Source organism: Pundamilia nyererei, unplaced genomic scaffold, assembly GCF_000239375.1.
Source record: "Pundamilia nyererei isolate P.nyererei 1_Seehausen unplaced genomic scaffold, PunNye1.0 scaffold00111, whole genome shotgun sequence".
NCBI lineage: Eukaryota > Metazoa > Chordata > Actinopteri > Cichliformes > Cichlidae > Pundamilia > Pundamilia nyererei.
Window position 1 is genome coordinate 628,810 of NW_005187512.1, and position 17,014 is coordinate 645,823.

A 17,014-nucleotide genomic window follows, 5' to 3' on the forward strand; every position below is an offset into this window, starting at 1 on the left:
GGGGGATCTAACTGTGATCAGCGGGGACTGATAGAAGAGGGATAGATGGAGGAGTAAATGGGCAGAAGTGAAGGGAAGAAGAGATGGAAAGGAAACAAAACAGACAGACCTTCTGCATCCTGTCTTGTTCCTCCTTTACATATATTGTGTCTGTGAGTGTGAGTGTATGTGTGTGCTTCTGTTTTACTGGCAGGATGTATGCATTTACTGCAGCTCGCATCCCGCTGTGCAGCAATCTGTTAGCACTTCCTTAGGTTCCTTTGTTTACCAGAAACAGCATATCTGGCTGAGGTTCTGAGCTGGGAGTGAAATGTAGTGAAATGTTGCACTCGCACAAACACTTGTTGCCTCAAAGACTGAGTGTATGCACTCTGCAGGATGCTAGGGACAGGGCAGTTTCTTCTAAATGTAACTTATGATGGTTTATGACTTATGAAATGCTGTTTTACAATTGCAGCAGTAAGTGTTTTGCTGGGCGTGAGAAGCATCATGGCAAATATAAATATGCTTTACCTTTATTGATTCGATGGATGCTTCTATGCAAAGTTATGGTGGTAATGTTTTTCATTCCTGTGCTATATATGATGCTAGAGGTTTTTTTCCCTTCCATTTATGCTTTCAATCACTATTTGACATTTTATTAGCAGTAATACAATACTATATGCCTTTCATTAATGAATGTCTTTTTCTCTATTTCGTATCAAGCAGCACTATGTTCAAGACAAATTTCCTCTTGGGGACAATAAAGGTTATTTGGCTTGATTGATTTATTTGAGTTCTGTTTCACCTGACCTTAGATTATAAGGTCAGAGGAAAGCATTTTACATTGATTGTAGAACTAATTGTCTTTAATTGGTGTATCATTGGACACAGTTCATAAACATGAGTTAGGATAATCACATAGACCGACGCTACACCAGTGAATTATCTTCATTTATACCATACTTTTTAAAACAGATTTTTCAGTGGGTTATTCCATTTTCGATGTGTGCTTCAGAACTAGCTCTCAGCTTGCCTCATGTTGTGATTTTGTGGATGAAGTTTTATCTACTATGTCGGTCTCTGTTATCTTGTTTTATGCTTCCCCCCCAAAGACACAAGAAAAATGAGTCTTTCACTCAGAAAAATCAGAAAAATGAGAGTTTCACTCTATTTTTCTCCTTCTTTTTCTAGTCTGGCAGTGTGCCACAGTGAGCACAGATCCTATAGTGAGGGCTTAGATAATGAGCACACACGGTCACACAGTAACATAGTGTTCAACTGGCGGCAGCCGGCGACATCGTCACTGTATGTGGCGCCGATATGTTGTGTGTGACAGTGTGCGTGTGTGTGTTTTCAGATTTTCCCCTTGAGCATGGGATTACTTTGATTGACAAGTGCAATCGCTGGTTACCACCATCTTGGTTTTTACAGATGTCACACGAATTTGTCATGTTGGGATCGCTATAGCAACAGCATCAGGGATTGTCTCACCTTAATTTCAGAGGGATGCCATGTTTCGTCACCTCATACTGTTATTCTGCCAATCTATCAGTCAGTCTGAATCAATCTGAGATGCTTGTTAGGCCTGCTGCCTGGGAAAATAATAATTATTAACATGACTGCAAAGCAGAGCTGTGTTGGGCAGTCTTTGGTTCCACTATAGCACCAGGAAGGACAAAAGGGGAGATGACAAATCTTAGTTTTACAAGACACAATGTAATGTAATGTAATCCAGGATTAAATAATGAATACAGCCGTGGTGTCTGCTATTGTGAAACCTGATGGTGTCTTCACAATAAAACCAGCTCCATTCATAAAAGCTGGCACGAAGAGGATGAGTTACAATACACACCAAGGGAAATTACATTTTTGATGGGGTGGGTGGTGCTGAAAATATGGAGAAAATTTTATAATAAAGAAATAAGTGTGCAAAATATTAAGTATTCTTTGGTAGGTAGACTGAGAAGAATCCTAGCTGAAAGTAAAAGATGGTGACTGGACAGAGTTCAACCAAACTAAAAACTTGAGAGGGAAAAAAAAAGATGATACACTGAAATAATGTTGTACACTTATAAAATTTACTGAAATAACATAAAATATGTTGGAATATAAAATTTACAGGCTTTAGTTTTAGTCTTTGGTGCATCTGTTTATTGAGTTATCTGCACTGAAAAGGTGCTGTGTTCTTATTCTAATACCTGTGCAGAACCTCCATATAGTAACAGTTAAAAATACTAAAATGAACAATCAAAACTAAAAACTGAAACTGAACATTTTAAAATGGTAAAAACTCAACTGGAATGATACCCTCACCCAGGCACCACCCACCCCCAACACTGCTCACTGGTGGTGGTGATGAAATCATGGCTCATGAAGACTTTGGATGAGGTGCCTGAACAAAACACATGATGTACAGTAGAAATGGGGAGGAGGAGGATCACTTCGCCATGCCAGACCCCTTCAAGGGAGAGTGGAAGATCACAGTGAATTAAAAGACTGGTGATAAGAGGCCGACTGGCTGTGTAGACACAGTTTGTTGGACAGGAACATTGACATTTTGAACGAGGTGAATTTGACAGTGTGAGATAATGTAAGTGCTGAAGAGTAAAAGGCAGCAAGAATAGGCGATGTTACCAACTAACTTCCTTCCTGGATTCCACCTTCTTCTGTGTACATGTTGGTTGTGGGGATAATGAGTTGAGCTGTGTTGATGTTTGCAAGCATCTCTCCTGATAGGATTTTGTCAGAGAGCCGGCACAGTTGCGTCCCAGTTTGTGTGGCTTTGTGTCTTCATCCTCAGCTCAGTGGATGCATCCATCATGGCAGGCGGTTTTCCTTCTTTAACACTGCTCTCTTCTGCCAATGTCAGCTCATTATATCCATGCAGCTCAGTACTGGTCCCATTGTATTGCAGGCTCTCAATCTCTCACTTTAATAGCAGCTTCCTCTCACTGATGTTAGGGCACTGAGCTACAGGATCCTTCTTGGTTAGTGTGGATGTTCTTCTGCTCGTCCATAATTTCCATGTAAGGTCTCTGCTCGGTCCTACTGTTATAGCAGTCTTTAGGGCATATGATGTTCTTAATCTGGGGGATAAAAAAACAATTAAATGGGCCATTTTAGAACAGTTAGGCTGAGCACCAGTTGTTATAAAGTGCTCACTATTTCATATTGCCAAAGTTTTACTGTGCAGTCATCAAATGGATGTTGATTTTAAATAATTCAAGCTATTATTTTCAATTCAAATGATATAATATTAAATTCTTTGCTAAGAAGAATGGTTTCTTCTTCTTCTTCTTCTTTTTAGATGATTAGTGTGTTTGTTTAAAACAAATGTTTATTTGTATTTTCTTACCAAGGAATAACCTGAAATAAGGAGGGGAAAAAAGCTCATGCCCTGCCACGCTTGATCTGGTGGTAGTAAATCAAACATTAAGCCCAAATACAACTCTTTGATGTCACATGATTGCACTGATGGGGACCCTCACTGATGTAAGAATGAGTATCTTTGTCTTGTAGGGGTCACAAAATAAGATTTCAACTCTAATTTTTGTCTGTTTTGTCACAGACTCCCCCAGTTGTTTCTGATTCTGAGCATATTAAACTGCGTCGCTGTGTTCATGTTTTCTCCCCTCTGTGTCTCTTTCTGCAGGTTAACAGACCTGTCAGGCTCTCTCACAGATGGTCCATTCAACTATAAGTACAAGACCAAGTGCACTTGGTTAATAGAAGGATTGTAAGTACCACTGTTTTTATCTTCCACATGTCATCATTAATCTTACTTACTTCCACTTGGATAAAGACTTTATTCTGTATCTAACTTAAGGGCTCTAGATAAGAGAGACTGTATTATTCTGTAAAAAGAAGGAGTTTGTCTGTGAATATAGTAGTTACTGTGCTTCGTAGTTGCTTTTTGCATATTTACTGCTCATGCTGCACCGACTGAAAGTGCTTCATTTGCAATTTTTTTCTCTTGCTATGGAAATACAATGCTTGCTTGCACTACATGTAGTATACAGTGGTAGACCACCATGTAAAAGTCACAGAATGGCAATCATTATTTTCTAACACGGTGTGTAAGGTTATACATTTAATGGTCTCTGTATGCTCTGAAATGTTAGATGAGCTCTGGGCAAAGCAATGAAGATGTCCACGATCTCCTTGGGAAATGCTGAAGGGCAGCTCAGGCTCCGTAATATATTACTACTATTATATATGCTATTATTTATTTTACTGTACTAGCTGCATTTTCTCTAAGAAAGATGAGAGAAAGTTACTCAAAAGTGAGTTCAAGCTAATTTTATTTGTATATCGTATCACACATTCCCCTCAGAAGGCTTTAACTACTGGATAGGGTGCCAAGAGATTTGGAGCAGATATCCATGGACTGTGACTGAAAATGTGATTTTCAGGCATTTTGTTGCACAACAAGAAGGTCACCTTGCCAACACATTTCAACTCCCAACTCGACACTTAATGGGATTCACAGTAGTGCGTTTGTGTCATTTTGTGTAGGTTTTTGGTTACTGAATAGAAAAGGAAGTGTCAAATTTTAACTCTCTGCTGGTTATCAGCTCTTTGTATTTTATAAATTCGGGCTTGGTGGCTGAAGGACCAACAACAACACAAGCCAGTTGTTCCACATATATTATTTTAATCAGCTCCCAGCTAACATCTACATGTAGAGGACAGTCTACAAAGCTCTGCACACTCTCTGATAGGACCAAAGCACCAAAGCTTCTCCTTTCTTGTTATACTTTAACATAAACTTCACTGATATGTCTCCATTTACAACACGTCACATTACTGTGACAACTTTTGCCCACTGTGTTGTTGTGCCCATTTCAGACATTGAGGCATTCATTAGAACAAGCTGCACAATGAAAAATGATGCTAAATGGTTACTGCCAATCATTTTTACACATGCTTTAAAACGTGCTACTCAGCTAATATGAAGGATGATTTTAGGTGATAGCTTCATTTTTAAAAAAAAAAAAATTTTTAATGACAGATTGCTATAAAATCTCCAGAGCATATTCATTTGTCAAAGTGGAATAAATAAATCAGGTATGAGCTAAGAAAAGAAAAAATCTCCTCCATCACACCCTGGTGTATTTAAATTTGCAATGATTGTACAGTGCAGATTTTCCTTCATTTTAACGTCTAGGCCCTTATCACATCAATTATCATTAGGACTTTTCTTTTTTCTTTTTTAACCAATTAGGTATGCATGTCCACATATGGGAGACAATGATTAGTTCCCTGGTGTTTGCCTTCATGTGTAAAATTGGTTGATTATCATATGCAGGTTTATCTAAAGCTGAAATAAAAGTTTATTTCAGGATTGGACCTTTACAAAACTAGGATACTTGATACTAATAGTCTGCATGTGAACAGACACTGCACGAAATGCATCTTCTACAGTGCTGGCATTAGGCAAGGACACATCTCACAAGGATTTTAATATAGCAAAAAGGTTTTCTGCAGTGAGTGTGAGTCCCTGAACTGTCGATTTATGATCTCAACCACAGATTTTATGAATAGTGGAGACACTTCTATAAAGTAAGAATCATATGAAGCTTATAGGTAGTATATATATTTATCAAGAGTATTTTTGTCACACCTGTTTATTCTGCATTCCCTCTCTCCCCGTCTCCCAGCCCCAACGCTGTACTCAGGCTTCGCTTCAATCACTTTGCCACAGAGTGCAGCTGGGACCACATGTACGTCTATGATGGAGACTCCATTTACGCCCCTTTGATTGCTGTCTTCAGGTGAGCACCTGCTAGTCTGAATAGGAGAGCTGTGCAATGGAGGAAATATGTAAATGACTTAGGTACCCTTTGGCACTGCTTCAAAAGTGCCAATAAATTTGTGCTTGTGCAGTCAAATGACTCCATGTATGGCCAAACAATGGACCCCATAATTGCTGGCTTACCACAATACAGCAATAATAGAAAGAAAATACTGCAATTACTCACATTAACCCTGAATGCCACTTCTTTTTCTCAAGATTTATTCTGTACTTTGCTCTTTTTTCCCTTCTAAAGAACAATCTACAAGCATGCGGGTGGAACTCTTTCATTTCATGCAAATTCATTAAAACAGTAATGCTGCAATATTTTACCAACCTCCCACTTATTCTAATCCACTGAGGCTTATCTCTTGTTAAGAGTTCAGTTGTTTCCATAAAGGGGCAAATTTGGACTATTTCAAGAAAAATATATAAAAATATCTGCCATTTGATTATACATAGTCTTGACTTGTGTAGCATTCTTACCTACAGTAAGTAAACTTAAATTGTTCATTATGGATGGGTACCTCCGCTTTGCATTGTAAAAAAAGAAACACTAGTTCCTGCAGGGAGCTTGGGCTCAGTGTGGACATGGGTACATTTACAGTGCATTGCACGGATTAAAAGTGACAACCCGGTCCCCACAAAAAATCATAATCAAACTAAATTTAATTTGCCACTGCACTGCAATGTTTTTTACTTCAAGGCTAATTACTGTCATGTATTTTCTGTGGGGTGGCAGTGCTTTCAGACTAGAGCACATCATACACCAAATACATTTCAGAAAACCTTCTGTTATTATTTTGGGTCCACGGGGGATGTCTGTCTTTGCAGGTCTCATTGCCTTTCTGTTGAATTCTTTTCTCAGCGGTCTAGTGGTGCCAGAGACCAGAGGTAATGAGACAGTTCCTGAGGTTGTGACAACGTCCGGCTACGCTCTGCTTCACTTCTTTAGTGACGCTGCCTACAACTTGACTGGTTTCAGCATCGCCTACTCGTAAGCCTCAATATTGTTCTTACCGTCACTCATTTTCTTGTCTTCACCTGTTTGTTTTTCCCATCCTCTGTTTTTCTGACCCCACCCACCCCCATCAATGTGTCCACTAGTTGACAGATTACCAGCTTGTTGTGGAGGACAAAAGTGGCCAAAGAAATGTAATTGTTCCAGTTCATGATCAGTCTGTTCTCTCCGATATAAACAAAAGAGAACACATCTTATATTTGTATTTATACTGAAATTTGTACTGAAATGTCAGCCAAATACCAAATCCTGATAGCATCAGCTTGTTAATGTGTGCTTATTTGTGGCAGCAGATCAAATGCATCATCAGCTAATTGATTTGCAATATCAAGCAGTTACATCGACAGCTTACTAAGTGATTATTTTTACCAAATGCTATGGCTGTGCTATATTTAGGTGTGCTTCTATTGTCTGTGTGATTTCATTTGTCACTTGTAGGGCAATGAAATTAGTCTCACCCAGGATTTTCCCATTAAGACAAGTCAAAGTGACACGAAAAGTTCAATACAGACAGAAAGTGCGCAACAGGCTCATATTATTAATATTTTGATAAGATAAGATAAGACTTTACTGATCCCATGACGGGGACATTTTTGCATTAATGAGAACTTAACAAGGTAAAAAATGTAATCTGTATATTCCAAAATTAAGCAAAGGCTTTATAAGAGTTTTTGCAGCTTCTCATTATCATCTGCTGCCAGACTTTGACTTCAGCTTGTAGTGGCATTTGTTCCCTGGGGCGACAGAGAGAGACGATCACAAATTTTTGTGTGTTGGTGGCTGATTTAACAACCGTGATCACTGATTGGGATGACGCCCACTCATGTGAACCTGGTTATGTAGAGAGAAAACTTGGAAAGACAAATAACTGGCAGCTGTGTGTGGATACTCTCCCAGGAAAACAACACAAGAAGAAGGGGGGAAAAAAATCCAGATTTTTCACACCACCTAGCTTCTTGGATTTGGTAAACCACATGCACTATTAGCTACACTAATAGTGTGTTCAGAGACATTGCATAAGCAGGACACATGACATTTAAAGAAAACTTACCAGGAAGCCTCATAATGCTCTCCAATGTTGCTCTCTATAAAACCACAGTTGAATTACAAATGGCAACAGTGAGCCGGTCTCCATTTCTGGGTGTCTGTTGCCGGTGGGGACAAAAGAATCCAAGGTCACTGGGAGAAACTCACGTGATTGGGAAAAAAAGAAGAAGAAAGAAACAAAGCTGAAATACTTTCAGCTAGCACAGATCGTGAAGACACCATTATGTGGCACCACCTGGTGAGTAATGATAATAGTCAAGCAAGGCAAAATTATAATCTATAATCACAGCTGTGTCATCTGAATTGACAACAATGCTAACTTACATCCATCCTCCTATCAGAAACTTTGACACAATCCACAAAATGTTCTTGCTGCCTATGGTGCAAATCCCATGTCTTTTTTTTCTATATATGCTTCCAGACACCTCTTTAGCTTTGGCACGTTACCTATGGGCTGAAAGCCGTTGAAGTTCCCAGTCTGATGAAGTCATAAAGGAAGTTGCTTTTGCAGTTGTTTCTTTTCTTTTTTTCCTTTAGCTGGTTTTGTGTACACCTATCTTCTCACAAATGCTCATCACTGTCAGGCAGGGCCTTTGATATGTAATAATAAACTTAATGTTATTCATCACTTTTGTGGTTCACACAAAATCTCAAGTGTGGGATGGTTATGGCTTAGGGAGGTAGAGCAGGTCATCTACTAATTGGAAGGTTGGTGGTCAGGGAGGGATCCTTGGATATCCAAGATTCTGAACCCCAAGATGCTCCTGATGCATTCATTGGGGTGTGAATGTTAGATAGAAAGCACTTAGATGTGGAAAAAAGTGCTTGTGTGAATGGCTGAATGGGACATCTTGTATAAAGTGCTTTGAGTGCTCCAGTAGAGTAGAAAGAGTGCTATATACATTTACCATTTACTCGGACTGAAGGCCAGCCAGTCTGCCTCGCCATGCCAACTGGGAACGGTGTTTGGGAGCCGCTGTAACATTGCTGGTTTTTGTTTCCTGGCTCTGCTAAAAGCTCAGTCGTACAGGACCATTCACACTGTTCATGTAGATTTCTATCACCCCTAACGTTAAACCAACCCACTTTGTGCAATTAGTGATGGTCATTACTGAAAAGTGAATGCAATGTAACTCCTCCCAAGCTGGACACCTGCTTGGGAGGAATACGTGCATTTACACAGGTTCTTCTTAGCACACACATACACATACAGACGCACACACATGCCCACGGAGAGGAGATGAAGGTTGTCATGACAACACCCTTGTTACGGTAGCAAACCAGCTTTTTGCATTAACAAAAACATGATTCTCCGCCTCTGGTCCTTCACATCTTTCCCCCCAATTTTCCTATCTCTTTCATCTCGAACTTATCTGATATTCCATAGAAACGCCTTGTAATGTCGGTCTCAGTGCTTTTTGTTCCGTTTTGATTTTTATGTGCAATTTCTTTGTTCCACCTCCGTTTCCCATTTTCAGTCACGTCTGTCTTTTTCTTTGCGTTTTCCTCGCTGTGTCTATAATTTATCTTGTTTAAAATCAGAGGTAGTTTAGCTCCATCTCTATTGTGTGTCACATTGTTTATTTTTGCATAACATTCAGTTAGATTTGGTGGCTTTTATCCAAAGCCACTTACAGTAAGTGGATTCAAACTTTAATGTAAGCAGACTCAGATGGCATCAAAAACAAGAAGTCCAAATCTACACAGTGATGCCTTCGTGGTCTCTGGCTTTGCTTTGTATTTTTAAGGTTCTTCTTCTTTTTCAATACATAGTATTGCATTTGTTGTCACTGTTATTGTTAGGTTGAGTTCTGATTCCTCATTTCATTTCATTATCATTTTTTGCATGCTTAGTTTACTCTTCAAGTCTTATAGATTTAAGACGTCTTTAGTGTCACTTTCTATTCTGACTTTGCTGTAATTCACTCAGTCGCTCCTATTCCTGTCTCACCTTTTGTGTATCCCCCCCAGTCCCTCTTGTGTCTTGGGTTTTATTTCCAGTCTGATTGTCTTGATTATGTTCAGCTGTGCCCCTTTCCCATTTCCCACCTGTCTCCACTTCCCCAATCAGCCCTTTTTGTCTTTTTGGATTGTGTGTTGTTTCTCCTGAGTTCCTTGTGTAAATTTCCTGTATTTCAATGCCAAGTTGTTTGGGTTTTTTTTTGTATGTATTTGGATTATTTATCTTTTGTTGTCTTCCCAACAAATCTGATGTTCATATGATGTTTCAGTTTCACGCAGCTAGACTGAGTGAACATTCTTTGCTACATTTTATTTAACAGTAAGAAATAGTTGATGTACTTTGTGGTTATTTAAAAATGATACAAGATGTTTGTATACAAAAGCCTTGAGAGGAGAGAAGTAAGAGAATAATATATCCTAGGGATGCATTTTTCTTTTCTGTTCATGTGTGGTCATCAGCTAGTTTTTGTTATGTTGAAGGAGAGGTAAGACGATTGAGTAGTAGTAGCACAAACGTTGTTGGCTGATAGTCTTGAGTTTTGTCAAGTTTATTTATTTATTTTTAGCTGGAAGAAGCAAAACTGGATTAGCTTAAAATGAGAAATTCAAAGAACTGATCAAAAATGACAGCAAGACTCCTGATAAAAGAATTAAGAAGATTTGATTGTCTTGCCTCTTTAATGAGACGAGAACCTCAATTTTTACCGGGGTTGATAACGAGGAAATTGGAAGACTTTTAGATAGCAATGTTGGTGAAATATTCACTGAAGTTAGTGACAGTTTTGATGGTGTTGGGCATATCTGCTGAACAGGCGTTCCAGCAGATATTGAACATGAATCCACTCTAAAGCAAATAATACACACATCTAATATGTAAAGGTAAAAAATAGCAACTTTGGCTATCAGTAAATTTTACTATAAGTATATAAGTAGATGACTGCAGTCGCCTCAGTTAATATTTCATGAGGCATGCACAATATCTCAAGGCCACATACTCATCTAAAAATAATATCTGGCCCGTCACAGTCAAGTATTCTCTTTTGCTCATGGCTCTCCATAACCCTGAAGATGTTGTTTGACTTTCTGGCTAACTGTGTCTCCCGCAGGATAAACTCTTGCCCCAACAACTGTTCGGGCCACGGCAGATGCAGCACTGCGAACTCGGTCGCAGGACGTGTGTACTGTGAGTGCGAGGAGTACTGGAAGGGGGACGCATGCGACATCCCTTACTGCAGAGACAACTGTGGCAGCCCAGATCACGGCTACTGTGACCTGACCGGGGAGAAGCTGTGTGTCTGCAACGACAGCTGGCAAGGTAAGAAAACGGAAGGCTGAATTTTATTGGGGAATTTAAAACTTAGTTTAGTGATACATAGTAAATGAGGATTTTATTGGGGGAAACTTGGCTTCATGTGGTGCAGCCAGGATGGCAAAACGGGCACTTTAGCTTGGTGCTACTGTAATGGGCTTCCTGCAGTGAAGACAGGAGTGGAGTGCAGGCGAGATGATAACAGAGAGGAAAAGGCTAGGGATAGTTTAAAGTGCTGTATCTGAACTTTCAGGACCTTATTTATTAATTCATGAAGTGTTCACAAACACAGTAACCACTGATCCAGTAAGTATTTTGTACACTGATGTCTACAACTGTAGTCTAAAATGGGGCAAAAATGACTCTGAGATATGACACCATGTTTTTAGAGATGCTTCTTATTGGATTCTAGTCATGCAAACACATTTAAAACGGTTAATTTAGTCCAGGTTCATGATGCTTTTTTTAGTCATCAAATGAACAAATGAGCTCAGTGTGAGTTTTTTGCTTATGCTTTCCTTTCGGTTTTGCAGTTTTCAATATTAATATGAAAAGCAATTGAAAGCACAATCCCAGTGTCCTCTTGGTTTATGCCTAACACAATGCTGCCTGAATCAGTATTCTTTAATATCATAAAATATTATACGGGATTCCCAGGGAAATGTTCCCTAGTGGCACAATATATATCTAGCTTCATTTTTTTTATTATTATTTTTTTTTTATATTGCAGTCATAAACAAATCCCTCTTGCGGCTTCAAAATCAACAACTTTATTTCAAATGACGTTTTCTGACTGAGAGTGATTTTAGACTAATTTCTTTTTATAAGAAAAGCGGCTTTTCTTGGTGCTGTTCGCAGAGGTTTCATCATTTGTAAAAGGCTTTCGCATGAAATGAAAGTAAGTGTTAAGTCACATTCTTCAGCCAGTATTTACATCTTCTAAAGCACCGGTTACAAAAACTGAACTGAAACACATAAATCTACGTGTTTCAGTTCAGTTTTTGTAGTTAAAACATGGATAATCACGAAAATCTGACCAACTGCATGTTCATTCGAGATTCAGATCCAGTTTGATCCTAAATGTCTAACAAACATATTAAGAGAATACATAAGAAGAACAATTCAGCAGACAACAAAGTCTGTTGAAGTTGGATGGTGAAGTGCTGCCCCCTCCTGGAAGGATAATGATAGCACAAGGAGAAAGGAAAACCAACTTTTTCCCATAAAATGTTGTTAAAAACAATACAATAAAAATCTCCAAGAATGAAGATTAAAAATGGATGCATTTCAAAAGCAAAAAAAATAAATAAAAAAAGGCAAATATCCCAAATTGTACAGTACAGTGATGAACAGCAGGCTAAGCAGTATTTATCCAGTGTTGTGTATGTCAGTTACATTTTAGTTTTTCAGAAACAAGACACCAAATTGATGAACTGATTATGTGTTATAACTAAACGGATTAATATGAGAGGTGCTACAGTAGGAACATATTGCTAAATGGCAATGATTGCATACTCTGACTCGTTAAATAAAGACCCAGTTTAAGTACAACAATAGGAAAAAATATTAAAATCATTTAATATTTAACACTTCAGTTTTAGGGATATGTATGTGAGTGTAAAATTCAGCAAATATGCTGTCTATTTCAGTATTTGCTTTAAGTTGTTTAGACACAAAGACATAAGACTAATCCTAAAATCAAAGGTGTGTGTGTGTGTGTGTGTGTAAAAAAATCCAACCTGCTCACAACAATGCTTGTTGGTTTATTTATTTACTTTTTGAGTAATGAAGTCATAATTTGCACAAAGAGATATCGGTTAACATATTTTTTTTTTTTTTGGTGTTTTGACAGCCACAAAGGTATCATCTCTGAACCTAACTAAGTCACTTGAAAACAATTCAGATGGACTGTGCTATCCATCTATATGACAGTGAATGAGTCAGATTCTGAGCTTTGGGATTCAGCCTCTTATTTCTACAGATCACAAATTGTTCACACAAAAGCAACAGAGACACCAGTGAGGCAAAGGGATGTATGTGTATCTGTCTGGTAATGAGTGAGGTGGAGGCAGATACAGAGCCTCGGAGCAGGCATCAGAAACACAAACGGGCTTTTAATAAAGGTATTGGTCACCATGGAAACCACCAGTTGGCATCACCAAAAAAAAAAGAAGTTTTTTTGCATTAATGGAAAGAGCATTTTCTACAATTTGTCCTTCATTCCCCTCTTCCCTCTACCCCCCGCAGAAAGAAAAGTGCTGAATACGTCTGTGATCCAGTGCTTTTCATTTATCTCGTTTTCTCACGTCTTGCTTTAATCACTCGCCTGCAATGTTAGAAAACCCTCATTTAATCTGTAAAGATGTGCTTTTATTCTCGACTGCCATCTGAATAAGCTCTGCTTTGTGGTCTGTCAGTTTTCTCACTTTGAGTTAAAATATTTTAATGTGCTTTACAAAATAATAAGTAAAAAAAAAGAATAAAATCATTTAAAATAAAGGTTTTTTTTTTTGCATTATATAAATGAGTAGAAGCAAAACTGTTCACTGAAGAAAACACGATCAGATCAATTAGTGAAACTAAAGAAGGCAAAACGGTGACGATGGGTAGAAGGAAGAGCAAGAAAAAGGTAAAGGTCTGAGGGAAAAGTATAAGCTTTAGAAAACAATGGACAGATGCAGTGAATAACGAAAATGTATATTTTAATAAAATGTATTGTAGAAGTGGTCTTGTTTTTCTTTTTTCTTTTTTTTTAAAGATATGAGGTTGCTCATCATCTGCTCATAAATGAGCTCGAGTTGTGTTTGGTGCCTATTCATAGAACAGCCACTAGGTGGCACCAAAGTAAAAATAAATAAATAAATAAATAGACTGGCAACATGTTAAGGGTGTTCATAGGCTACAGTTCCCCCATGACCCTGAACTGGATAAGCACAATAGGATTTATAGATTGATATTTTGAGAAAATTGAATTCATTTGCCCTTTACTACCTGTAAAATAAATACTGGAAACAATGTATGTACGAATTCCAAAAATTGAAACATGTCCTTTTGCCTCCATCAGGTCCAGACTGCTCCCTTTCCGTTCCCTCCACTGAGGCTTTCTGGGTGCTGCCCAGCATTAAACCATCTGCTCAGTCTCTGGGTCGAGCGTCCCACCGGGCTCTGGTGCATTCTGGGTTGATGTGGGTGGTGGGAGGTTACTCCTTCAACTACTCCAACTACCAAATGGTCCTCAAGTAAGACACATCCATCTGACTTAGTCGACTGTGATTGTCTCTGAGCTTTTGCACTTTTCCTACTCTTTCCCTTTGTTTAAAGCTACAACCTAGAGACCAGCACGTGGGATGTGGTGCCTGTCAGCAGCGGCCCTCTCTACAGATACGGACACTCACTGGCTCTGCATCAGGTAATCCTGCTTAAGTTTTATATTTCACCAGTGCTAAAAACAAGAAACAGGTACTACTCCATACTACTCCACAGCAGTGAAAATGTGGACTACAATCAGAAGGTTTTAGCATTTATTCTGGATTCTTAGCTTCATATGCTGCCTTCCTCATGTGCTTACCAGACAGTGTTGAATCATTATATTTGACTATTGTTGGAATGGAGTGGTGCTGTCAATTAATAGACTTCCTCAGTACAGATGTTCAAATTAAAGAATTAACTGACTGCCTTGAATGCGTGCTTCTTTCTTCATTTTGATAAATATTAAATAAGTCTGCTTTGACATTGTGTATATATCATTTATGGGGGGGGAAGCCCAGACAACAAACTGATTAGAAGTGTATGTGTTGCAGTCCATGTCTAGAAACAGCTCTTGCTCTCTGAAGTTATATGGGGTCATTTCACAAGACTGAGGCGTTTCTAGGAGACTGGCCCATATTTCAGCTTACCTATAAAGAAATGAGAACATCAGAATCATTCATGTGTCTGCTATAGATCAATCACGCCAAAGCCAGGAGCATCAAATGATGTGTCGCTGTCCAAATACTGGGGCGCTTACTTTTTTTTTTTTAGCGTGGAAGGAATGGTTTAATGGTGGAGGACAGGAGGCAGAATGAAGACAAACATCTCGTCCTGCTGTGCTGAAGGTGAGATTTGATCCAGAGGAGGTCAGAGCGACTGACTGAAGCCTGCTGATGATTTGTAGCCTGCAGTAACTCCTGGCTTGTTTACTATACACACAGCTTTAACTTCAAACCCACCCTGTTACTGTGAAGGTGGATGAAAGGAATCACTTTGCTCCATCGGCAGAGTTTCTTTTGAAACGTCTTTGACTTGAGGACAAAGCAGACGTGCTTTTGTTTTTTTTCATGAGACACTCATGTCTTCACCTCTCACCCTTTAGTTTCACACTGGTATTTTTGGTTACTCACTATTTTAGGTGATTATGTTTGGCAGATGGGAATCACACGATGGCTGATGGGTGCATGACAAGGTGTAAGGCTGCAAAAAAGAACAGCAAACACAGTTTTTTTTTCTTCATTTACAGCTATTATGATTAATATATTCATATTTACAGTTACTGACTAAATATTTACTGTGCCAAAGGTGTTTGTCAGTATAAAATGCATAAATAGCTGTTCTTGAAAGGTTCACAGCAGCTAAGTGCTCCTGCAGCAGCACCTGCAAAGACAAGTGATTTTATTAGCTGATGCTAACAGACGCCATATTAGAACCACCTGCCTAATGTTATCAAGTTCCTCCTTATGCCACTAAGTAAACTCGGATCTTTAAAGGAGCTGTGGTGTTTTCTGTTTTATGGCACCAGAAGTATACAGCAGGCTTTTGGGGTCCTTATTTGGGCTTGTAGTGATACTGTCAGGGTGTAACATGTACACTAATCAGGCATAACATTATGGGCACTGGCAGGTAAAGTTTATAACACTGATTACGTCTTCATCGTGGCGCCTGTTAGTGAGTGGGAGCAGGAAGATTGGGCAAGCATAAAGATTTTAATGGTTTTGGAAAGGGCCAAAATGTCATGAAAGACGACTGGGTGGAAGCAACTCCAAAACTGCAGCTCTTGTGAGATTTTCTCGGTGTTCAGTATGAATCAAAAGTGGTCCAAGGAAAGAGCAGTGGTGAACCAGAGACGGGGTGATGGGCAGCCAAGACTGAAGACTGGCCTGCGTTGTCTGATCCAACAGATGAGTCGAACGTGCTGGACGAACAAGTCCAATCCAAAGAGGTCCCACTTTGCAACTTCCACAATTTAAGGATCTGTTGCTAACATCTTCGCGCCAGATACCACAGGATACCTGCAGGGGTTTAGTGGAGTCCATGCCTTGATGGGTCAGGGCAGTTTTGGCAGCTAAAAGGGGGACCAACACAGTATTAGGCAATTGGTCACGATGTTATGGATGATCGAGGTGCATCCCTGAAGATCACGCAGCAAAAAGTTGAAGCAAGATGATCTATGATAGCAATGATGTTTTATTCAGGTCACTAGTTTACTGCAATCCCCACAAAGTGGTCAAAGATCAGTAATAATATTAAAAACATATTGATTGAATCAATGTCTGGATGTTTTGTCTTTGTTGAAGGCAGTGCTGTCTTTTGCTGCAGAAGACATTTCTCATTAATGATGATGGGGGTGGTAAGAACTCTGAAGTCTTATTACTATCAGACAACCAGGGGGCCCATCAGAAGGTCTGCAGACTGCTCAAATGTGATTAGATATTAGAGCTCAGGCAACACTTCATAACACTTCCACAAACATCACATCACTCTAATACGAAATCTGCCTCGTGTTTCCCTTGTGTAGGATGACATCTACATGTTTGGCGGGAAGTTGGAAGCAGGTCCTGCTAATGTGACAGATGAGATGTGGGTGTTCAACATCCCCAGGCGTACCTGGTCGTTACGGAAACCAGTCCCGCCACCTCCTTATGCC

The 17,014-nt window shown here is 39.2% G+C and overlaps 1 protein-coding gene across 1 annotated transcript in view; it reads left to right on the forward strand.

Annotated features, from left to right (window-relative positions):
• Positions 1–17,014, forward strand: part of LOC102206599 (attractin-like protein 1) — a 316,533-nt gene that overhangs the window by 36,014 nt on the left and 263,505 nt on the right. The window contains exons 2-8 of the mRNA XM_013912991.1: positions 3,635–3,718; positions 5,643–5,756; positions 6,645–6,773; positions 10,913–11,121; positions 14,180–14,354; positions 14,437–14,524; positions 16,886–17,011. Coding sequence (XP_013768445.1) covers positions 3,635–3,718; positions 5,643–5,756; positions 6,645–6,773; positions 10,913–11,121; positions 14,180–14,354; positions 14,437–14,524; positions 16,886–17,011 — 925 coding nt within the window. The remainder of the gene's footprint in view (positions 1–3,634; positions 3,719–5,642; positions 5,757–6,644; positions 6,774–10,912; positions 11,122–14,179; positions 14,355–14,436; positions 14,525–16,885; positions 17,012–17,014) is intronic.